The sequence below is a fragment of the Notamacropus eugenii genome, chromosome 1, assembly GCF_028372415.1.
Source record: "Notamacropus eugenii isolate mMacEug1 chromosome 1, mMacEug1.pri_v2, whole genome shotgun sequence".
Taxonomy (NCBI): Eukaryota; Metazoa; Chordata; class Mammalia; order Diprotodontia; family Macropodidae; genus Notamacropus; species Notamacropus eugenii.
This window is the reverse complement of record NC_092872.1, coordinates 567,780,552-567,805,198: the sequence shown is the minus strand read 5'-3', so window position 1 is coordinate 567,805,198 and position 24,647 is coordinate 567,780,552. Positions and strand designations below refer to the sequence as shown.

The following is a 24,647-nucleotide window of genomic DNA, read 5'->3' as shown; positions in this document are numbered from 1 at the left end:
AAAACAAACAAGACAGTGTAATGCCACGGAAAGAGCATTGGATTTGAAGTCAAAGGATCTAAGTTCAAATCTCATTTCTGCTAATTCCTACCAACGTGACCTTGAGTAAGTCACTTAGTTCTCTAGGCTTCCATTTCTTCATCTGTAAAAATGAGAGGTTTTCACTAGTTTATCGCTATGGTTTCCAGATATACATCTATGATCCTATGAAGATTCAGTACAATGTAGAAGAAGGCCCATATCTGGCATCAGAGCTCCATCTCCAACTTTTCTACTTACTGTGAAATTCATTTCTCCTAACTTGGGATCTCATTTCCCTTGCCTCTTCTATAAACTGAGTAGGTTTGAATAAATGATCCTTATGGTCCATTACACCTTTAAATCCTATGAACCTGAATATCAGAGCAGCTTCTTTGCCTGAGATGTACCTTGTACTGCTAAAGATAAACTATGCCATGAGTCTTAAAAAAAAACAAAACGTACGCCCTTATGAAATGTTCTTCTTGGTCAGCATCTATCACACATTCCATTAATGCTCGGTTCCAGGGCCAACCCATAACAAAACCATGAAGTGGTTGAAGTTTATCTGTGGCACCTTCCCAACTTGCTTCTCGGTTGTCTTGGGTTCTCTTGGCATCCCCGTTTCCCCCGCCACTGGAAAACACCTCTCTTGAGTCCCATCCTTTTAGGGACTGACCTTCAGATAACTACAAAGACTCTAAAGTGATTTGATAAAAGAAGCCCTGGTAAAAATGAGAACTGGGGGTGAGGGCATGTGAAAGTTCTAGGAATGGAAAGATATAAGCTCCAAGTCTCCCAGTTTTGACACTTGTAAAGTGAAATGGTTGGACTAAACAATCCATAAGGTCCTTCCTAGATATATGGCATATGATTCCAGACAACAACATTTCACTTAATACCTTCAATTATATTTCAAATTCTCTGATATACATTTAAATAATCAGTCTGAGAGATGGAGCTTGACGTAGCCTTGAAAAGGAACTGGATTAAAAATCAGAAAACATTGAGGTGCTCTGTTTTACTACAGTCAAGCTGTGTCATGAGTTACTCATTTGCCTTCTCTGTGCATATTTCCTCATCTATCAAACTAGAAGGTTGAACTAAGGTAAAGTAGAAAGCAGGCTGGTATAGGAGGAAAGATCTTAGACTGAGACTGGACCACTCCTGAGTTTGCCTTTCATTTTGATGCACTCGAAAAACCATTCTAAGGCTCAGTTTCTTTATCTGTGACCTGATCTCCAGGGTCCCCCACAACTCTAGCATTCTGTGATTCAATAAACAATGGAAGATGTTATTTGTCTCAGAGGTATTTACAATTTTATTAGGCGATTTTTCAAAATTCAATGTCATTCAAAAAGCATTTATTTAGAGCCTACTATGTGTCATATGAGGCTAGGTGCTGGGCATCTGAAGACAAAATGAAGCAAACATTGCCCTCAAGAAGCTTATATTCTCCTGGAAGAGTTTTCTAACGGAGGTATTTCAGGCAGGAAGTCTTCTTAAATAAAACCACAAGGACAGCCACCCACCTTGTTTCCATATAAGGCTGTCCCCACTCATTGAGAAGGTAAAGAAAATCTCTACCATATGTGAAAGAATAGAGTATTTCATATATTAGCAAAATTAAAAAACCTTGTAAAATTCCCCACAACCCACTCATAGCACAAACCTCACTTCCCTTCTTCTTCCAATTGCTAGTCTTTGACCTTTCTTCAGTCTTATCCTGTCACATGTAAGTTCTAGCCAAGTTCTGAACAGACCTCTTATCTCTGAAGCTACACTTCCTACATGAAGACTTTGCTGATTCACCTGACTGGTAGCATCAGCCCCCTGAGGAAAAAATGTCTTGTATTGATTTTGTATAAATGTGCATGTTTTCTCCCCAACAGAATGTAAATTCCTTGAGAGCAAGAACTATTTTCTCTGTATTCCAAGCACCTGGTGCAGTGACTGCCACTTAATAAGTATTTAAAAACCATAATTCTACTTTGGCTTTCTGGTCCACACCATTCTACTCAATTTCTTTATGCCCCTAATATATTTTGAAAAGAAAGGATGGAAGTAATTGTAAGCAGGCAACAGAAAACAGACTATTTTCTCTAAAGGTTTCTTACTAGTTGGCCTCAGTTGTTTTCCTATTCTTTTTTCCATTGGTGGGGGAGGATGTGGGTTTCTTTGTTTTAGAACTAGAAAAGCCAGGGATTCTTATAGTTCAAGAACATGTTGTAAATGCTTCACACCTTCAATTACATTTAAAATTCTCTGATGTACATTTTTATAATCTGATCTGGGAGAAACAGACTAGTATTGATTAAAAAAAGAATTGGACTGGAAATTAGGAAATATTAATGTTTTATCAAGGCTTTGCTAATAACTGACTGTGTGATGCACCTTTCTCTTCTTCATCTACAAACCAAGAGAACTGGACTAAATTAAAGGATCACTAAGGTTCTTTACTGCACTGTCTCTATGATTTCAACTGTGTTTTGAAACACTGTTGTGGAGCATTGTTCACTGCAGGTGAGAATGAAAGATAGATAAATAGATAGATGATAGATAAATAGATAGATATTACCTTCTTTTGCTTTCTTGTTCTTCCTCTTCAGAGGTGTTCACCCTTTTTTCACAAAGTCTGCAGGTTGTTCTTCCAATTGATGTCTTGCTAGAAGCTTTCTGGGAAGATGACTTCTGGGAAGAGGAAGACTGAGTGGTAGCTCTCCTTAAGGAAAATAGAAAAAAAATCATAATAGATCAAAGAAATGATGAAACCAAAATTATCTTCCTTTACTAAAAAAAAATCTCCACATGTAGAACCAGGGCTTTCACTCCATTCTCTGGACCTGCTCTGTGCTCCCCCATACATTTGGAAAGAGTGACAAGAGGGAGCTAATATTTGTGAGTCTCCCCACTCTGCTCCATCCCAGGTAGGAAATTACATGGACCTCAAAATAGAGTTTATGAGCAAGGGAGAATAAACCCCAGGATGAGGTATCATAATACAGTAGAAAGAATACCAGACTGGAAATCAGAAGACTTGAATTAAAACCCTGACCCTGCTACTTGTTGTATGATCTTGGGCAAGTTATTTATCATATCTAAGCTTCAATTCTCTCATCTGCAAAATGGAGTAGTTAGAGTACACTTCCAATGTCCTTTTCACATCTAAACTATGATATAAATTCCAAAGTCCCAACTAGATCTAAATCTAACATTTATGATGCTATGATCCCTGTGGTCAAAAATACAGTTTCTAGACTATGTAAAGAACACACCACACACACACACACACACACACACACACACACACACCTCTACTTCCTGAAGAACAAAAAGCCTGGGTCTGAGTTGGGTGAGGGAAGCTATAGGACCAAGGGACAAAGGAAATAGGGTCTGTGGAAGAGCTCCCATCCCTGCCACCAATGGGGTTTGAAGGAGGGCATGTTCCTTTACCTTATAAAAGAGAAGAGAAGGAAAAGAGGGTAGTAGAGACATGATCCTCTAGACCCTCATCTTACAGTCTGGGCTCCTAGAAACAAACAGGATGGCTTTGGGGAGAGACTGACCTAACTGAGAGTCAGTAACACTCAGGTGAAAGGTCACTGCAGTAACATAGAGAAAAAATGACTAGGATTAGAGTCAGGGTATCTGGGATTCAAATCCAGCCCTTCCTCTTTTTCAGACAAGTGTCTGGCCTCTACTTCTGCTTCTGGAAACTGGGGGCTTACAAGATATATAGTGTATTGGAGGTTCTTTATCAGGTACAGGTCAGACTAGATGGCCACTGAGGAACCTACCATGACTTTGGGAGCCGATCTACACTATCAGTCCTTATTCTCGCCATGCTCAGCCCATGCCATACTGAGGCTTTAAGCCTAAGGTCTGTACAGAGTTATCTTTTGATGCCCTTGAAATTATCCATTGTCACTGGCAGTGAAAGTGAATCTGTTGATTTGTTTTCTACTTGGAATAGCAATATAAACATGACTGCAATGAAATGTTTCTAAATATAGGGTGTTTTAGCAGATATAGATTTAGCCCAAGTGGCTGGAGGGCTTCTTTCCCTGCAAGCCCCAGCATCCTCCATCAGGAACATGTGAGTAGTGTCAATTCTATTATCTCTGTCAAGTAGTCTGATAAGTTATAGCTGTCAAGAATGTGGGTAAACAAGGCCATGGGGGATTAGTGACCACACACTCCCATGATGGTCTAAGAGCTGCTGACAAAGGGAGTGAATGTGCAGACAGGAGGGTAATGACAGCTAGAGGCCTAGAGTCAGCTGCCTACAATTGCAGGTAGGTCCTGGTGATGGTTATCCTTTCTCCCTAGCTACCAGCATCAGGGTACTTGTTCAGAAATGATTCATTGGTATTCGGTAAAGTAGTTAATGAACCTATTCTGCCTTTAGATCAATGTGAATTTCATTTCTTTCTTGCCTTATGTGTAACTTATGTGGTTTCCTATGGATTCTATCCATGGGATACAAACTCCAGGACCATGGGTGCATATGTGTGTATTCCCCAAGAGAGTGTGTTTGCTAGTCTTACATGTGTTTGGGTTACACGTGTAAGCTGAGTGAGATACATTGCACCCCTCTACTCTGTTCATCACATATGATATTCCTTTTCCCATCTCTGTGTTTCTGCACTGGCAATGCCTGAAATGTTTTTCCTCCTCATCTCTACTTCTAATCACTGGTTTTCCCTCAGCTCAAGCCCACCATTCCTGATCGCCCTCACCATTAGTGCCTATCCCCCTAAAGTTATCTATCTCATACGTATCTTCCACATATATCTATATTAACATATTATCGGTTCCTTTCAAATGGAAGCTCCTTGAGGGTTAGAATGATTTCACCTTAGTTCTTTGTAATCCTAATGCTTAATGCAATGTTTAATACATAGTAAGCTGTCATATAGGATCATAAGGTCCTGGAAAGGACCTTAATGATCATCTAGTTCAAATCTTTCATTTTATCACTAAGGAAAATGGAAACAAGAACGGTTAAGTGACTTGCCCAAGATTACCCTGGTCGTAAGTGGAACAGCTGGGCTCCAACTCTTGATTTTCTGATGCCAAATTCAAAATTCTTTCACTACACTATCCTGCCTCAGGTCAGTTAAAATCATTACAGGAATTATGAATTATAATAGCACACCCCAGGGTTATTTAGCTAGTGAACACCAGAGACCGTCATCTGTTGTGTCTCTTCCCATCCCAGTAAGAGTATGTGTTCGTCCTTCATTGCCGAAGAACACCATGTCATCAGAGAAACGATGACATGACTTGCACTTGACTTTGTTTTGAGTGAGGGAGGGCTGTGCGGGTCACCAGCCTCACTTCTCCTCCAGAATCATCTGAATCCAGTGACCAGATATTCATCAGGATGACTGGAGATGACCCAGGATGAGGCAACTGGAGTACAGGAATGAAACCTTAACCAATAAAAGCATGAATACTATTGACTGGATTGAGCTTTACTGGGAAGATTACACTTTGGGAAAGGAATAAAGAATTAATGGAATCTACTTCATGCCACAGTAACATGAATATTTTTCTGTGATAATTTTTATGTTGGACTCCATTCCATTTCTATTATACATCCCATTAGCTTCCCTTTTCAATATAGTCATCTTTATTTTACTCCTATTTTAATAGTGAATTTGGAAGAAATATTGAGAAATATCTGTGAAATGAAGGTGTTAGATTAGATTATATTTAAGGTCTCTTTCATATTCAAAACTCTACCATTCTATTATGATGGGGATGGGGGGAGAAGGCAGAACAATTAAATTTAATAGGCACATCCTATAATGGCCAGGTATCCAGGGCCTAAATTATCAAACTCCGATCAGTAGTGGGTAGCTAGGTGGCATAGTGGTTAGCACCAGACTTGGAGTCAAGAAGATCTGAGTTCTAATCCAGCCTCATATACTTACTAACTGTATGATCCTGGGCAAATCACTTACGTCTGTTTGCTTCAGTTTCCTCATCTACAAAATGAGCTAGAGAAGGAAATGGTAAACCATTCCAGTTTGTATGCCAAGAAAATCCCCAAATGGAATCATGCAGAGTTGGACACAACTGAAACAAATGAACAACAACAATTGGTGGAACAAACAGGCAGATGAAGTCAGGAAGATCCAAGTCCAAATCTAGCCTCACTTACAAACTGTGTGACCCTGGGTAAGTCACTTAATCTGTGTCTCGTTCTTGTCTGTAAAATGGAAATGGTACTAGCATTTATCTCACAGGTTGATAGGAGGATAAAATGAGGTAATATTTGTAAAGTGCTTTAAAAACTTTAAAGTGCTACATAAATGATAGGTTTGCTATTATTATTAATAATAACATAGTATGATAAAAAATAATATGTTGTTGTTAATTCATTCACCTCATGCATGCCCAACTCTTTGTGACCTCATGTGGGGTTTTCTTCACAGAAATACTAGAGTGATTTGTCATGCCCTTCCCTAGCTTGTTTAACAGCTGAGAAACTGAAGCAAACATCCAGGATCTCCCAGCTAGTAAATGTTTGAGGTCAGATCTTCATCAAGAAGATGAATCTTTCTCATACATGGCCCAGCCTTCTATCCACTGCATCACCTAGCTGCCCACAATAATATATAAAATATAATTTTAAATTATTAATAATTATATATAGATATGTATAAGTATTATATAATATATAAAATATATTATAGATAAGAAATAACTTTTAAATTATTAATAATGGCAAAAATAATAGCTAGCATTTATATCCTATAAAGCTAGCTCTTTAAAGTTTATATTAGTGTTAATGATATGTAGTTAATGTTATTATATAATGTATAGATACTATGTTAATATACAATTACATAATATAGTATATATTATGATATAGTGTATTATTAATAATATATTAATAATAGTAACCAATAATATCTTGTACAATAGGAACATCAATGACTCTAAAGTCAGAGGATTTGGGTTCAAATCCCACCTTTGATGCTTTTGTATAGAAGCCACTAAAAGTCCAGAACCTTATCACTTTTAGAGATCAACTCTTTCACATGCTATCTGTGTGTGACCTTAGGCAAGTCATTTGACACCCCTGGGACTCAGTTTCTTCCTTTGTAAAATGATTAGGTTTGACAAGAAAGCCTCTGAGGTCCCTTCTACCTATAGATCATTGATCTACCTATTCTTATCTCAAAATCTTAACTAACAGATCTCCAAATTGGATTTTGCTGCCATGTGATCTGCCTTCTCCTCACAATGCCCTGCCTTTCCTAGCAGAAAGAAAAGTATATCTGGTACGACTACCTCTTCCTCTGCTCTGTGACTTTATTATCACCCTCTCCCCTTCCCACCCCCAATTCCCATAGTTGCATTTTGGGGCACCTTGGGATAAACTCTGGAGCGACTTCCAGGGAACTTCAACTTACTTTTTGGCTGCATATTCTTGCAGCAGATACCGTGTCTGAATATTGCGATATGACTGGTCAAAGTGTTTGTGTTTCTTCTGGTAGAAGGGGACTGCCACCGATGACATTTCTGCTTCTTCCTGGAAATGAGGAATGACACTTTAGTGTTGCTTTAATGAGGACTTTCAAATGCATCTGTGATTCTCTAGCCAATAGTATTAATGTGCATTATGGCCATAAAATATAAGTTAATGGGTTGATATGGGAGGATTTACATAATTCAAAGAATATACATAAATTAAAATTCATTAAGATACTACTCTTTTAGGCAAGAAAAGGCTCTTTCAATGGAGGGGAAGAGAGGGGGGAGGTGAGAGGGAAAGAGTGAACCTTACTCTCATTGAATTTGACTTAAGGAGGTAATAACATGCATACTCAATTTGGTATGAAAATCTATTTTACATTACAGGAAAGTGGGGGGAGGGGATCAATGGGGATGAGGGAAGATGGAAGGGAGAGCAAATGGGAGGAGAGGATAATTAGAAGTAAATACTTTTGAAGAGTGACAGGGTCAAAAAAGAGAATAGAATAAATGGGGGTCAGGATAGGATGGAGGGAAATACAGTTATTCTTTCACATCATGACTGTTATGGAAGTGTTTTGCATGACTATACATGTATAACCTATATTGAATTGCTTGCCTTCTTAGTGGGGATGGGTGGGAAGGAAGGAAAGGAGAGAATCTGGAACTCAAAGTTTTAAAAACAAATGTTAAAAATTGTTTTTACATGCAACTGGGGACAAGCAATGGGGTATAGGAACCTATCTTGCCCTCCAAGAAAATAGAGGAGAAGGGGATGAGAGAAGGAAGAGATATGATAAAAGGGGGGAGCAGATTGGGGAAGGGGTAATCAGAATGCATAACCTCTTGGGGTGGGCAGAGGCAAAGTATAGGGGGAAATTTTGGAATTCAAAATGAATGTTGAAAACTAAAAATAAATTAATTTTTTTAAAAAGATACTACTCTTTTATTCTTCCTTGGAATTTGGTTTCCCCACCTGTAAAATAAGGCTGGATTACATGACCCTGTAAGATTCCTTTCAGTTCCATTAATCAATGAGTGCCTGGAGATCACTAGGTTTAAAAAAAAAAACCCCTGAAAAAGGATAGTATCTTAGTGAGTGAGGGAATTAACAAATCAGGACCAGTCCTCCTCAGCTTATTCCTGGACCCTGAATACAGGAGACTTTTATACATTAAAAACAATTAATCAACTAAGGCCAAATAATTAAAAGGAAATAATACAATATTAGGTAATTTGATTTCTAATGGGATGAAAGATTAGGGGCTTTTTAAGTTGAGAGGGCAAGAGCAAACAGGTGCAATTCCCTGAAATCAGAAGAGGTGGTGTCCCACTCCCCAAAGCATCTGTAAATAATCAAAGGAACATTTCAAAGAGAATGAATAGTTTAATTGTTTTTCTCAAATAATTCCAAATTGTTTTCCAAAATGGTCAGATAAATTCTAAGCTTTGCTACCAACAATTAGTGTGCCTATTTCCCCATAGTACTTATAATATTGATGGTTTATTTTTGTCATATTACCAATTTACTGAGTTTAAAATGAAATGTAAGAATTTTTTAAATTTGCATTTATCTTAATGATTTGGAATGATCTATATATGACTCTTTAATGATTTATACTTCTCTATTTTCAATCATGTGAACTGTTTGTTCATATCCTTTGATAATTTGTCATGATTCTTGATCATATATTTATGTTCATTTCCTATATATCTTAGAATTTAACCTTTATCAGAGATAGTTGATTAGAACATTTTTCTCTATTGATGTTTTCCCATCTTATCCTAGATATACTAATTTTGTTTATGTAAAAGCTTTCACTTCCACATAATGAAATTGTATGTTTTCTCTCATGAATTCTAGTTCTTGTTTGGTTAAGAATTTTTAATCCAATTTTTATTGCATAATTTTTTAATATTTTTGTCTCATATCCATTTGGAGCATACTGGGTTTTATAATTTTTTCTAACTATTTCATAGATAGAGAAGTGAAAATATAGGGACCTTAATAGGATTGTTCCAGATGGCATGCAAGGTCTATGGCGATATCAGCATTAATTCTGGGTACCATATTGTCAGGAGAATATTGACAAAGTAGGATTTGTTCAGAAAAAGGGAAATAAAATGGTGAGAGGAATGACAGTCATGCCATCCATTGAAGGAACTTGGAATGTTTAATGTGGAGAAGACAGTCCTTAAGGGGGACATGGCAGCTGTCTTCAACTATCTGAAGGGTTATCACATTGAAGACGTATCAGAACTATTCAAAAGTGGAATGGAGTACCTGAAGATAGTAGAATTGTATTTATTTGGATGAGACCAGACTTATTCTCAATTGCTAGAGACTCAAGAATTAAGATCAATGGTTGATTTTACTTGAGCAGCGACCAGGCCACCCACTGTAAATGATGCATTGGATTTATTAATCTGGTATAGGTTATATTAGATGGCCTCTGAGTCCCATTTCAAGTCAGAGCTTCTGAAATCAGCAAGAGCTTATATTGTTTTGATCATATCCTTTGAGAACTCATTTACCTCTTTGTCACAATGAGACACCAGGACATTCTACTAATATTTGAATTAAAATGCATTATGCGAGCAGTCTTTTTTTTTTCAGCAGATTTACCTTCTAAATAGGCTACATAATGAAATATAAAGAACTCCAGATTCTGAATCAAAACAGCCAGGTTTAAATACTGCCTCAGTCATGAAAAATGTGATCCATGGTAACAAGTCAATTTTCTGGGCCTTAATTTCCTTATATATATTGGAACAGATGATCTCTAAATCTATGATCTCATAATTACATTTTGATTATTTTAATTTTTTTCCCTTGTGGCAGTAGGAGGAAAAGGGGTGACCCAAAACTGCACTGGATAATTGGGGTCAGGACAACCTTAAACTTACAATTTGCATCAGAAAAGCCACAAAATGTATATGACCCAATGATTATATTTAGTTTCCCATTTTGAAGGCAATACCCATGGTAAAAAGGTCAGCATTATTCAAGCCTTCTGGAAACAGCTGATTAGGTACCTTTAAAAAAGCCTTACCATACCTCCCACAGGCAGGCACAGTCAGCATTCAATAAATACTTGTCAACTCAATTTGACACTTGTTTAGTTTCACAAACAATGTGTGGACACGCAGTTATTCAAATCCATGCACAGAAGTTCAGAGTGTACTTTCTAGCCATGAGGGGAATACAGCTACATTAAAAGAAAGCTTCCTTTTATTCCTAGACCCATTACTTGGATAAATTATACATTCATTCTGTGGTTTCTACATAGGCAAAGCAAAAGTTTTAAGGTGTGCCTCAGACATCCTTTGATAATTATAGTACAGCACGTGTTTACATCCTTGGAAGTAAGGTTTCATGGGCTAAATACAACCCTGAGTTCAGTTCTGATCTCTGAGCTTGATGGTTTAGGCTCAGTTTCTATGGTCTCCAGAACTTGTAGGAAGAATTCTTAGTGAGGTACAGGTTGCTCTAGAAGAGTCTGTAAGGTCCTTTCTAAGTCTTCCATTCAATGTTTCTTCTACAAATGTGCCTACTGCTCCGGAATGTTTCTTTTTCCCTTACTTTGCTTGGTCCTATGTCCCATGGAGATTCACAGTATAGTGCTGACCTCATCCTGAATTCCTCCCAAACATCCTGAGTCTGCTAACACACAGCTGCTCTTGCTATCGTTGCTACCTCTTATTGATACTCTGCCAAGCAGGACTCTAAAACTGTCTATGCACACAGACCAGTCCCTGCCATGGTGACTGCTTCCACACCCAGTCAAGTGCTAGGATAGTCTTTTGGAAAGGCATCCCTTGTAGTGTAAAACATAGAACTACATTTTTTAAGACTAGAGAGAACATTGGAGAGCCTCCAGTACATACCCCCTTGCTTTTCAAGGGAGAAAATAAGAACTAAGAGAAGGGAAATGGTTTTCTCAAAGTCACACAGCCAGTTAGTGGCAGAGCCAGGACCAGAATGAAGATCTTGACTCCTTATTCAATAGCCTTTTTGCTACACCGCACTGACTGCATGCAGAACTACACAATTTCAAATCGGATGGATAGTGGTGGAGAACCACAGAATGATTCAGTCTGTGAGGAGAGACTATTCTGCCACTTGTCCACAATTCCTTTTTTATCATCTGTGCCTCCTACATTCCTAAACCCCTTTTCAACAGCTCTCTTTCAAATTAAATCCTCCTTTACCCCAATTCTCCTTTGCTGGGAAAAGCAATTCTAGATAGACATGAGATTGTCAATTCTATAAGTCACTAGGAGTTTTTGCTCATCAGAACAGTGACAGTATCTATTTTCTAACACAGTGTGTCCCAGAAGTCTTAGTTCTCTTTTAAGTTTGAAAAACTTTTTAAGCTAAAATAACTTTTTAAGCTTTAATAGTTTTGAACTGCACTAAGGCTTTTGGGACATTTTTATTATTGAACTTTATGCATTTTCCCTTCCCACAAACATTTCAACAAACATTTATTGTCTACCATATATATAGAAGTCAGTGCCACATGCTGGGGAAAAATAAGACATGGTTTTAACCCTCAAATAGTTTACAATCCATTAGGAGAGAGAAGGGAAAGATTCAAGTAATTGAAGTAAGAACTAGTACTTACGTTGTGCTTTAAAGTTTACAAAGCAGTTTATAAACATGGTCCACACAACAACCTTGACAAGAGGTACATTATTATTTCCATTTTATAGATGAGGAAACTGAAACAAATACAGGTTAAATGAGTTGCCTGCAGACACACAGCAATTAAGTGTCTGAGTCAGAATTCAAACTCAGGTCTTCCTTACTCCAAGTTCAATACTGTATCCACTGTGCCACCTAGTACTAAACTCAAATATAAATTAGACTGTGTTACATATAGAAAGACACTAACGGTAAAGTTAGGAGGGGGAAAGTATATCTGTCTGAGATAAGGAGGTAGTCAGTCATACTACCACAATTCAGGGTTAAGAGGGATATAAATGATCACCTAAAATGATCTAGTCCTGAAAAAGTCACTTTACAAAATTGAGTTATCCAGCCTTTGCTCAAAGACCATTACTAGAAGTGAACCTATGACCTTCTGAGGTAGTCCATTCCACTTCTGTTAAAAAGTTAACTGTTAAAAAAAGAAAAGTTTTGTTTTTCTTTTGTTTCCCTTTAAAAGAACCAGAATTTGTCTCTTCATGACACCCATATATTAGAGTTAATTCTGCCCTCTGGGATCAGGAAGAACCCATGTAATTCCCTACTCTTGTAACAAGCCTTCAAAGCACTTGAAGACTGATACTATGTCTACACTGGCTTTGCCAGGCTAAACATCCCTAGTTCTTTCAAACATCTCTTAAATGGCATCATGCAGGTAGCTATACCTGAACAGGACCATGGGGAAGAGAAGAAGGATTTCAGTTGGTGTCATTTCTAAATGACCTCTTGGAATTCAAAATATTAGTACTGAAAGGGACTTGGGTGCCTGCTCAGTCTAAACTCCTCAGTTTTTCAGATGAGGAAACTGAGGCTCGGAGTCCTTAGGCGACTTGCCCAAGGGTTACAGATTCCCTGCACAGTGGACTCAGTATTAAACATATCAGCAACAAACCATTGTCAGTAATTAATAACTATAACATTTTATTCTGATATTGTAATTCTTTAACCTGACAGGGATTTTCTGTAAGTGTCTCTAGGAAGCAAACCGAGTCTAGAGTACGCCAGTTATTACAGCTTTTTTTTCCTATTTAAGGTGCCCAGGAAGTGCATTCCCTATTTGCAGTAGATTTTTGCTCCTTTTACCAGAAAGGCTTTCAGAAATATCAATTGTTTTTTCTGAGAGTCAGGACTTGAACCCAAGTCTCAAAAAACACATTTTTACAGTCTTGGTAGGTAAAAGCTCTAAATACAGTGATCTTTATACACCATCCTACCTCTTCAAAATTATCTCTTAATTATATTTTAGAAGGAAAATTCCAGTTCTTTGGCCAGCACTTCATCAAAATTATAGGGAAGAAATAATTAACTTTTTACAAGCCTTTCCAAAAGAGGGAACAAAATGCAGTGCAAATAGGGAGTGTATCTCCCCGGTCCCCTAAATAGCAAAGTAAAAATCATAATAGCATGTGGCTTCTAGGTTCAGTTTGCTTCCTAGAGACTCTTAAAGAAAACCCCAGTCAGGTTAAGGAATTACAACATCAGAATGAAATGTTACGCTGTCATCAAATTTTGAGGACTGTTTGTCAATGTTATGCTTAGCATTCATTCCACTCTGCAAGGAATATTTTGAGACCAGCTCTCCCATGCCATCTAAAGACAGAGGAAAAGAGTCAGAGGCAATCGGTGAAAGTTACCGGGGGGCAGATTTCTCCTTGATGTAAGGAAAACCTTCTTAACAATTAGAGATATGCCAAAGTGGAATGGATTGCCTGGCAACAAAGCAGATTTCCCCGTCATCGGATGACTTCAAGTAAACCAGCTGTCCAGAATGTTGTAAAGGGAATTTGTGTTCAGTTATAAGTTGGACTAAATGGCCTTTGAGGTCCCTCTAAATTCTGATATTCTCTGGTTTTGTGATTCTATGAAAGTATTTTAATATATAAATTTAAGGGAATTGCTAAGCATTTATTTCAGTTTGATGAGTACTGAAGAATCATTCATAAGCTGAGTTAGTTAGCTATTATCCCATGCTTACGTGAAGGATATGTGATTTCATCCATGTGATGGAACTCCTGGAATGGGAACTCTCTCCCCTCATACAGGTCACAACCCATTTATGACTTAGATCATAGGACCATATCTTTAAGACCAGAAGGGACCTCAAATGTCATCTAGATAAATCTCTTCATTTTATAGAAGATAAAATTAAGTCCAAGGTCACACTGGCAGTGCCCAAGACTAGATATAAACCCGGTCTTCCTGAATCCAATGGCCAATTAGTATAAAGGTAAAAATCTGAATTTAAGTAAATACACTGAAGGCCCAAGTGAAAATGTTATTTTGCATCTAAGACAATCTACCTCTAGTAAATAATTAGCATAAGATTTCTGTAGGAATTTGAGCTGAGCAAAATAAATTTCTTACAGTTACCCCATAAGGTAGGTTGCTTAATTAGTATTATTCTTAATTTGCAGGTGAGGAAAAATCCACAGCTGAAAGATTAAAAGGCGTTTTTATGTTCATAGAAGTAAGTGGCAGAGCCAGAATTCAAATCCAGTTGTTCTGACTTCAGTTCCAACATTGTTTCCACTACACCATGGGCCATAGGATGCCTTATGGGTCCTTATTTAATTTAGTGAAATTCTTTAAAAGTATTTTCCAAAAAAAAAAAAAATCACCTTAGAAGGGTGGCAATTATGTGCAAAACTTAGAAAAAAATCATATCTTTAGAGCTGAAAGAAACCCATGAGGAAACCAAGACCCAGAAAGGGGACATAACTCACACAAGGTCATGGGTAGTAAATGTCAGAGCCAGGATTTTAATCCGGGATTTAACCACGACTCCAGGCTCCTTCCCCTGTACTTTACTGCCTCTCTTAATCCTCAGTGATAAATTCCTTTGGGATTTGATGGTTGACCTTAGGAAAATGGCATTTTTCAAAGTATTTCTCAAATATTTTTCCAAATATATTATCACTTAATAAAATTTTGGAGTCATGTGATAGGTGATTTCAGGAATGTCTTCAACTAAGTGTATTTTTGCTATAAAGAAGCCAAAGCTTAAGTGTACATCATGTATTCCACCTAAATGCTTAAGCAATGAATAACTGAGTATAGATAAGACAGAATAATTTATCATTTTCAGAAGAGGTACATTTTCCTATTAACTGGTATAATGCTTATATATTTCAGAAACTGAATGAATTAAAAGTAGTCACGTATTATATTTTATATGATAATGATCTTCAGAGGGATTATTTATGCATTAATTAAATAATAGCCATTAAGAGTCACTGCAACATGGAAAACAGAGGGCCAGTCCTGGACTCAGGAAGATGTGGGTTCAAGTCCTACCATTCATGTATGCTATCCATCTCAAAGCCTCAGTCAGCTCTCAAAGACTATATACATATAACATATATAGTTATATATAATCATATAGTTATAGTGAGTTGCAAAGATGAAAGTTAGAAAGAGTTTTCATGTCAGGTGTTTCCCACATCAAGAAAATCATAATTCTAAACCAAAATTAAGAACAAAATCACACACACACACACACACACACACACACACACACACACAAGCAAACAACATCCTTAAGTCCACCTTATTTAATGCCTACCTAACGCAAAATGCCCTAACTTCATCTACTAAAGAGATTTACCAAGAATATCTTTTAAAATTTTAGTTATTCTCTTTGCTCTGTAAATACAACTATCTTTCTAGCCAAGGAATAAAGTATATGAAATGAGGTAAGATACAAAATGTTAGGTGCTTCCAACCATTGCAATCCCTGTTATCTTTCATTAGTGTCCATTCATTGTCTCTGTGTACAATCATCCAATTCCACTATCTCTTTTTGCCAGGTATAGTTTCAGAGTTTACTTAGGTTAGGCAAAGGTTCTATTAGAAGTAATTTTGCTGAAAATTTCAGAAATCTCTTAACACATCAAGAAGAAAGAAATAAAAGAAAAAAAGAAAGAGAAATCAGCTCTCTAATGGCTAAAGTTTTAAGGCAGTTACTTGAAAAGTCTTAATAGGACCAAAGTACTACTTTCTTCCTCCTACCCCCTTCTAAGGAGCCTAGACTAAATGATCTGTATTTCTTTTCTTTTCTTTTTTTCATCTGCTTTCTCCTCGTATGTCAAAAAGGAATAATCTAAGTCCCCAGGTAGGCAGCACAGTATTCTACTTTGTATTATTTCCGTCCTGTATTCTCCTAGGAAATTTTTTTCATTCAGATAATTGCAGGAAAATTCCAAATGCCATCTATCTGTCTAGTACCGCCTATAAGTACTATAAAAGTCTCCCAAATAGAAGTATAGAGTACAAATTACTTTAGAGAGCCACTGGAATGTTGAAATAATAATGACCATCACTATGGAATATAAGTAGATAAATATTATTTAAACCTAGTCAAAGAGTTTCTATCCCCCAAGGACCTTTGGAACTTCTCTTTCTAATAATGCCCCCCCAGGCATACATATCCCTAATCCTTGCTTACCCTGAAAATCTTCAGGTTTGCCACTATGAGAGAGCCTTACATACAAGCATTCACCCAAATATTATTTATTCCTATGCTACATCAAGTTTGTGTAAGAAAAGAAAGAAAAGGAAACTTACCTAATGAGAAATTTAAATAGCCCAAGAGAAGAGGAGATCTTCCCCACCCAGCTCACCAAGCTCTAGCTGAGGAAAACAAAAATAATTTCTGTCTTGAAAGCTCCTGCCCATTCCCTCCCCATTTATGGCCAGAGGGTATGCTATATATAGAATAGAGGGAGATCTTCTCCCAAAATTGACAACTACATAATAAATTCTAGAACTAATCTTAAGTAAAGTAGATCTTCCAGATTCCTAATTATTACAAATTTTCCCCTAAATTGAACACACTTCAGAAAAGGGAAAGGATGGAAGAAAGAAAAATTAATCATTATTGTTCCTCCAACATATGTGTACTTTCTTTCATAAAAGATTATAATAAGGGAAGGTAAGTGTGAGGGGTAAAAAAAACATTTTTAATTTTTTTTTAAACTTTGATTGTTAAATGTGAATTCACTGCTGAGTTTTAAGCCTTCTAAGCCAAATGTCAGTCCCTCCGATTTAGACACTGTGGTTCCCTGGCATGTAAAATGACACTCCTTGATGAGTCTTTAATGACTGTTTCAATTTCAATAAACATTATTGCCATTTGTTAAGCCATGTCAAACAAATAAAAAATCCCTCTGTGAATCAGAAGAGGGAAAGATTCCAATTTCTGGCCTTGGTTTGCTGAATTCAAATGTTTTCCAAGTCATCAGTATTAGCATCACGTGCTTTCATCCCAGATTAGTTTTGTCTGGTTTTTTAAAGAATTTTAACCAGCAAGGTCCCCTATGCATCATGAAAATTATCTTTTATTTATAGCTGTTGTCACATACTGCATCTAAAAAAGGACACGTAGTGTGTCCACATTACATAAATGATACAAACAAAACAATTTGTACATTCATTCAACAAATGCATCTTAAGTGTCTATTAAATGCAAGGACAGCTAAAGGATAACTTAGAGTATGAAAAGTCCCTAACAAGTACAAAGTACAATGAAATTTATGGGAAAGAAATGCTTACTTCTGGGTGGGAAAACCATGGAGAGGGTGGTATCAGAATCATTCCTTGGAGGGCAAGTAGGGGAACTCAGTGAATCTAATTCAGAACATATACTCAAATTAAGAAATAATAATTTTTTAAAAGAAATGGGTCAAACTGATGTCACAAAATTCACACTAAATGTACAGGCATTTTATTTATAGAAAAGTTCTTCATTCTCTTTTTTGGAATCTATTCATTCTCATTTTAGATATGATTCTTATAAATGTGGCTGTTTGGATCCTGATTCCATGGAAAATTAGATGTTTGGAAAGGATAGGCACAGAAGCAGAACTAGAAGATTTTGTGGAGAGGCAGCATGAACTCTGCACTGGGCATCAAGAAATTCATTCTATTCCCAGCTCTACCACAAGCTGTGTGACCTTTATTAAGTCACATCAGGTCTTTGGACTTCTGGTTCACCACCCATATAATAAGGAGGTATTTAACCTAAAGTCCCTTCCAGACCAGAGTCTGTGATTCCTAAAGGGAGTTTAAAGTCATAAAAGAAACAGGAATATGAGCTCAAAAACCACAGGCCTCTGGGTCACTTATTGTAAAAGTATCATCACATTAGATATTAACCTTACTTTTGAAAACAGTACATTTTTCCATATTTAAATCACATGATCTCCCAAGTCATTGTAGGATGTTACTCTCCATCTATTGGATAAATTTCTAAATCTTTTGTGAAATGTGGCATGATACAAGGCCATGTTATGGTATTCAGTCAGTCAACTAGGTTTTATCAAGTATATATTATGTACCAGGCCCTGTATCCTAAGCATATCTCCTTTGGGGAATTTCTAAAATTATAGAACAGTTCTATTTCTAAGTTTATCAATATATTTATTAGAGTTCTCATTCCATCAATGGAGCCAAGATCCCATTGTCTATTTCATGTGAAAAAAAAACCTTTTAAATATTTTGGGTGATGGATAATTTACATCCTGATAAAATTGCCCAGATTGCATAGGCTTACCTGTAGTTCTTCTGACATAGATTATGGCATAGCCTTGAACAAAATAGTGAATTTTATCACTAAAAATTGCACTTTTAAATCAGTACTCCAATCTTTGTATTATCTTGGCCATGGTAAGGGTTTTATCACAATAGTAACAGTTCACAGGATTTTTTGTTAGGAATGGTTGCTTGTTTTACTGGTCTAAGCATTATTCTTTTACCTTCATGTAGCCCCACCTTAGCAGAATCTAAAACAACCCCTCCACTTGCCAGGTCTCTTGGAAGACATTGGCTGGTTTTCTGTGAATTGTTTATATTGTTCACGGTAGTAATATGTCAATTTTGTTGTTTTTCTTTTCATTTTTGTTCTGTTTTATGCCTTGGTAAAACTGGTTTTGGGTTTGAATAATCCTTGAAAAACTTGACTTCACACAAACAGCTGCTACGGTATCAATAAGTTATTGATGTGTGTTCTTTAGGAGTAATAACTTTTGTCATAAAATTACATTGCCTTCTACACACACTTCTAGCTGATAGGGTACAGAAACCCTTTCAAGGTTCATGTTAATAAGTGAAATTTACTTATTTCCACATCAAAGACTGCCAAATTACAATTTTACTGTCATTGATTAGACTATATCTCTATAGAAATTATTGCAAATCTGCACCATATTGTGTCCATTTTTTGTATTTCTTTCAGTTTCATGTAGAAATGTCCTTTTTGATGAATCATTTTAGTTGGTTCTCATACCAAACTTTCTAAAGTTTACTACAGGTTCTGCACTAGAGCTTTTCACTATTTTATTGCTCACATCTGGGTAGATCCTCAATTCTTTACATTCACATTCTATCCAGCTGTCCACCCCAGGCAATCTTGCCATCTGCCTGCAAGGCATAGGATACAAACTTTCCTCCTGCCTCCTCCTTCCAACCTGTTGCTCTGGGCACAGTAATAAAATTAATCCTACTGTTGCTCCCCTACCAATCAACTTACTAGCCCTGTGATTCCCTAGAAAAACTTCCTTTCCTAAAAACAACTGTTGTTTACTGTCTCTCCCTTCTGAAATGTTAGCTTCTTGAGGGAAAGTACTGTCTCTCTATTCCTAACAGAGAACACAGGACTTGGTACATAGTGTTTAAAAAATACATTTTCACTCCTATATGTGTATTTTATACAGAGAAATATATCGCTTGTACATATTTAGCATAAATGAATATATGTGTGTATATGTATATGCATACATCAATATGTGTTTAAATATAGAGAGATCTACACATTTAAATACATATATACTATACATGTAGACTACTAGCATCTATACATGTATAATCTACATATGTTGATTATACACTAATGCCCTCTGCCAATGTTTCATCATCTAAGTATTGTTTTAGCTCTGAATTCTCAGACTTCCAGCAGACTTCCAGTTAAAACAGGCTTAGCCAAATCCAGCTCCCCTTACAAACACCACAGCAAAAATGTAAAAGGGTACCAGATGAAGTCATAGGCAATAAAACCAAAAGGAAAATGACTAAGCTCTTCATCCAATCCAGGATTGCACAAGGAGATAAACTGAAACCTCTGGGTGCTCTGAGGAGAGATGGGCCATATTGTTCATCCTTCAGTTTCAGAGGACCAAAGACATCATGTGAATGTAAAATGAATTGGATTTAAATGGAGAGGAATTGCACAAGGTTGGCAGCCTCATTCCTTCTTCCAAAGTCATCAAAGCCTAGCGGCAAGACAAAAGTCAAGATAACTGGTGATGGCCTGGGATGTAGTGAATGACCTTGGTGTTTCCAAGGTCTGATCAAACTCTAAGCACTCCACAACACCTGCTTCAGCTGCCTTCTTGGTCATTAGAACAATTAATTCTCAAACACCCATTCCACCAGGGGAAGTCTTCATATGCTTGGGATAGACTTCCTCCTACATCACAGATAGGGCTGAGACCTGTCAGTTACCCCCAACATGATTTATCCCATCTGCTAAGATGGTTTTACTGGGGTATAGCTACTGTGTATGCTGTAGCTTCTTGGAGTCATAGGTGAGAGTTGACTGACAGGTGGACACCAAAGGTAGATGAGTAGCCCTGAAAAGGGTTTAGCAAGCCTTCATCCTAGAGGTGCTAATCCTTCCTGAATACCTGCTACACCCTATGTACCATAAAAGTCCACACCATCTCTAGTATGGGGGTCTTAAGTCAGTAGGAGCTTGGCCCTAGCCAGTCAGGGACAGCAGAAAATTAGGCCAAATCTCACTATGTCAATACACAAAGAAACCAGTTGGTTACACCAATGCAGTGTGAGAACAGTTCAGGGTCCTCCAAGAAACCTAAAGCAATTCAGTTCTTGGTAAGTAGCTGTCCAAAAAAATGTGGAGGCACACAATCCAGGTACCTGGGGGAAGGAGGATGGATGAGAAAGGAAAGATATCCAAAAAGCTTGCAAATCAGAGTGATCTCCAATATTTAGCTGGTTGGTTGGTTGGCTGTTGTCTTTCATTCTCAAAAAAGATCAAAATGACATCACTATGTTAGAGTCAAGGTATAGTATGTTGACTGTGGCTGACCAGATCAATATGAGCTCAGAAGGCTTTACACAAAGTGGGCACAAGTAGTCTGTATGAATATTTGGAATATAAATTTCTCTAAATTTGTACATCACATGTTTCTTTTGAGCTACTGCAATTCTGCTTTACTCATAGAGCACAGCACCTTCTTTGATCCAGGTACCCCATGCTTTGCCAGTGTCTCCCATGTCACACAATTGATACCAAGGTTCTTCAGAGAGTCCTTGAGAGTATCCTTGTATCAATTCTTCTGACCAACCTATGATTACCTACCTTGTGTGAGTTCCTGTAAAATAATCTTTTAGGTCAATGCACATTTGGCATTTGAACAATGTGGCCAGTCTGTTGGAGTTACAATCACTGCAGTAGAGTTTGAATACTTGGCAGTTTAGCTCAAGAAACTATTTAAGTGTAAGGACTTTATCTCACCAGGTGATCTTCAGAATTTTCCTAAGATAATTCAAACAGAAGTGATTCAGTTTCCTGGCATAATGCTGGTAGACTGTCCAGGTTTTAGAGGCATATAACAATGGGTCAGCACAATGACTCTGTAGAACTTCAGTTTGGTAAGCAGTCTAACCTCTTCTCTCCCACACTTTCCTTTGGAGTCTCCCAAATGCTGAGCTAGCTCTGGCAATGTGTGCCTCAACCTCATCATTTCTGTGTACATCCCTGAAAAATATCCTGCCAAGATAAGTGAACTTATCTACAGTATTCAATGTTTCTCCATTTACTGTAACCAATGATACTATACATGGATGGTGTGGTGCTGACTGGTGGAGAACCTTTGTTTTCTTAGTGTTAATTGTTAGGCCAAAATTAGCACAAGTAGCAGAGAATCAATCCATACTTTGTTACATCTCAGTTTCAGAGGCTAAACTGAGTGCACAATCATCTGTGAACAAAAAATCATGCACCAACTCCCCTTCCTCTTTAGTTTTGGCTTGTAGTCTTTTCAAGTTAAATATTTTACTATCAATGCGGTAGCGGACCTTGATGCCATTTCCATCCTCCCACCATAACAAATCCTGATGAGGTCAAAGAAAAAATTTCTGAAGACCCTTATCATCAATATACTGAAAGAGGTGATTTTAATGCAAGAGTAGGCACCAACTACCAGACATGGCAGGGAGTCCTTGGTAGGAATGGAGTTGGAAACAGCAACAGTCACACACTACTGAAGACTTATGCATCTCATAACCTTCTTATCACCTGTCTTCCATTGACCTAAATGTAATTACACTTCCTGAATGTACCCTTGCAACAAACATTATCATTTAATAGACTATGTTATTGAAAGGAGAAGAGACAGGACATGAGAGTGATGAAGGTGATGTGTGTCACAGAGTGCTGGACTGATCATAGAGTTATTCTCTCCAAGTTAAAATATTCACATTCAACAAAAGCAGCAGCCCTAAGGCAAGAGGACTACCAGAAAACTTAAGGCAACAGATTAGAGCACTTTTCTGAGCAGGAACAATTCATTGTTAATTGTGTGCTAACACATAGTTGGCAACAGTGGAGCAAAAAAGGAGTGGGCAGCTTTCAGAGATTTGGTATAAAGCACCGCATTTACTCATCTGGGCCTGGTTTGACCTGGTTGGAGCATATGCACTAATGATGGCATCATGGTGTTTTTCCACAAGTGGCAATCACAAGGGGCAAACAACAGACATATCTATTGTTTATTCCTTTTGGTAGGCCTACAAACTTGTTGACTAACAGTTTTGATTGCAAAAACTATGCCAGTTTTATGGTGCAACTCATCACTGAAACTATTCAAAAAAAGTGTACCTAGCTCTGGCTTCAGTAAGCTGGACTTCATTTGCCAACCTTGTTTCACTCAAGGTTACTATTTGTATAGGATAACTGCTGAGTTATCTCTCAACATTCATCTTTTAGGTCTACTGGACTTCATGTTGTCCATAAGTATGCAAACATTCCATATACTGATGGGAGTGGAATAATATTCACAAAAGTTTTTGTACTGTTTTTGTGTTTCAACCACAAGGTAGGATCCCCATCTGCCACAGTGAGTGGTACAGGGTTGGATGCAGACAAATTTTAGAACACCTTTTCTATCCCCTTCCTCACACCAGGAGGTGAACAGTGTGATCCTTAGAAAGGCTGTTCAGATACCTAGGGAGCTGCCAAAACCACTGAGAGACTGAGAAGACAATTCTATGGCCTGGGCAGCCTATGTGCAGAGTTGTGACTATAGCCCCCAGTGTATCCAGACCAACTGTTTTGTCATTTGCCTGTTGTCACAGGACTCTGAAATAGGTAAAAATGGTAAAATGGTATGGATGATGCCTTTTGATGGGTACATAAATTGGGTTTAAGTGAAGTCAAGTTGCACAAAATTGTTGGCCTCACTCTTTTCCAGAATCGTCAAAGACCAGTGGCAAGATAAAGCCAAGACTACTGGTAATGGCCAGGATGCCACCTTGGTGTCTTCAAAAGTCTAACCAAGCTCTACACGCTCCACAGCACCTTCTTTAGTTGCCTTCACAGTCAATGGAACAAATTGTTCTCATCCACCCACTGAAGAAAAGGTGAGAATTAGGTGAATCAGGTGGACACCAAAGATGAATGAACAGCCCTGAAAAGGACTTGGCAGCCCTTACACCAGAGGTACTTCTTCAGAGGTCTTCTCTGATCATATCCTACACCACAACATCTAGCTAAACTTATCAAGGCCATAGTAAAGGAGGCTGAGGCCAATACTCAGTTTGGGCCACCCAGAAAGGTAGACTCAAGATAAAGGAGCAGAAGGCGAAAGCCAGTCCCAGCCACCACAACCAGAACTGTGACAAGGAAACAGCAGCAACATTCTGACTTCAAAGGAAATAGAACTAGTCAGAGACTGTCTAACTCATCCAAGAATTCAAGAAGAGATGAATCATGGCCCTGATACAAAGTTCCAACACAAGAATTGAGTCTGAAGGTACAAGCAAAGAGAAGGAAACTCTGAAGACAATGAAGAATTATTATGGTTTAAGCAAAGTTCAAAAGGTAAACTCAGAAGAGATTAACACAAGTACAAGCAGAAAATCAGAAGAAAAGGATGGTTTGACCTCAAGGACTCCAATACTGGATGGAAGAAATAAAGTAAGAAGTAAAAAAATATGACATTAAAACTCAAAAAAAAAAATAAAGTAGAATAAATAGCTTAGATCAGGTTGAAAAGCCTTATATAAATAATAGAGCCCCTGAAAAGTAGAATGGAGAAAAACACAGCTCAATTTCTCAGTGAAAAAAAACTAGAAATTTTAGAACAAATTTTTTTTTAAAAAAAAGCTAGGAGAATATGTAAGGTATTTACTC

The 24,647-nt window shown here is 37.5% G+C and overlaps 1 protein-coding gene across 1 annotated transcript in view; it reads right to left on the bottom strand.

Annotated features, from left to right (window-relative positions):
- MYOM2 (myomesin 2) overlaps window positions 1-16,883 on the bottom strand; it is a 161,063-nt gene extending 144,180 nt beyond the window's left edge. The window contains exons 1-3 of the mRNA XM_072634369.1: window positions 16,781-16,883; window positions 7,446-7,564; window positions 2,597-2,740 (exon numbers count right to left, since the gene is read on the bottom strand). Of these exons, the coding sequence (XP_072490470.1) occupies window positions 2,597-2,740; window positions 7,446-7,552 (251 nt within the window). The 5' untranslated portion in view covers window positions 7,553-7,564; window positions 16,781-16,883. The remainder of the gene's footprint in view (window positions 1-2,596; window positions 2,741-7,445; window positions 7,565-16,780) is intronic.
- Between the last annotated feature and the right edge of the window lie 7,764 nt (window positions 16,884-24,647).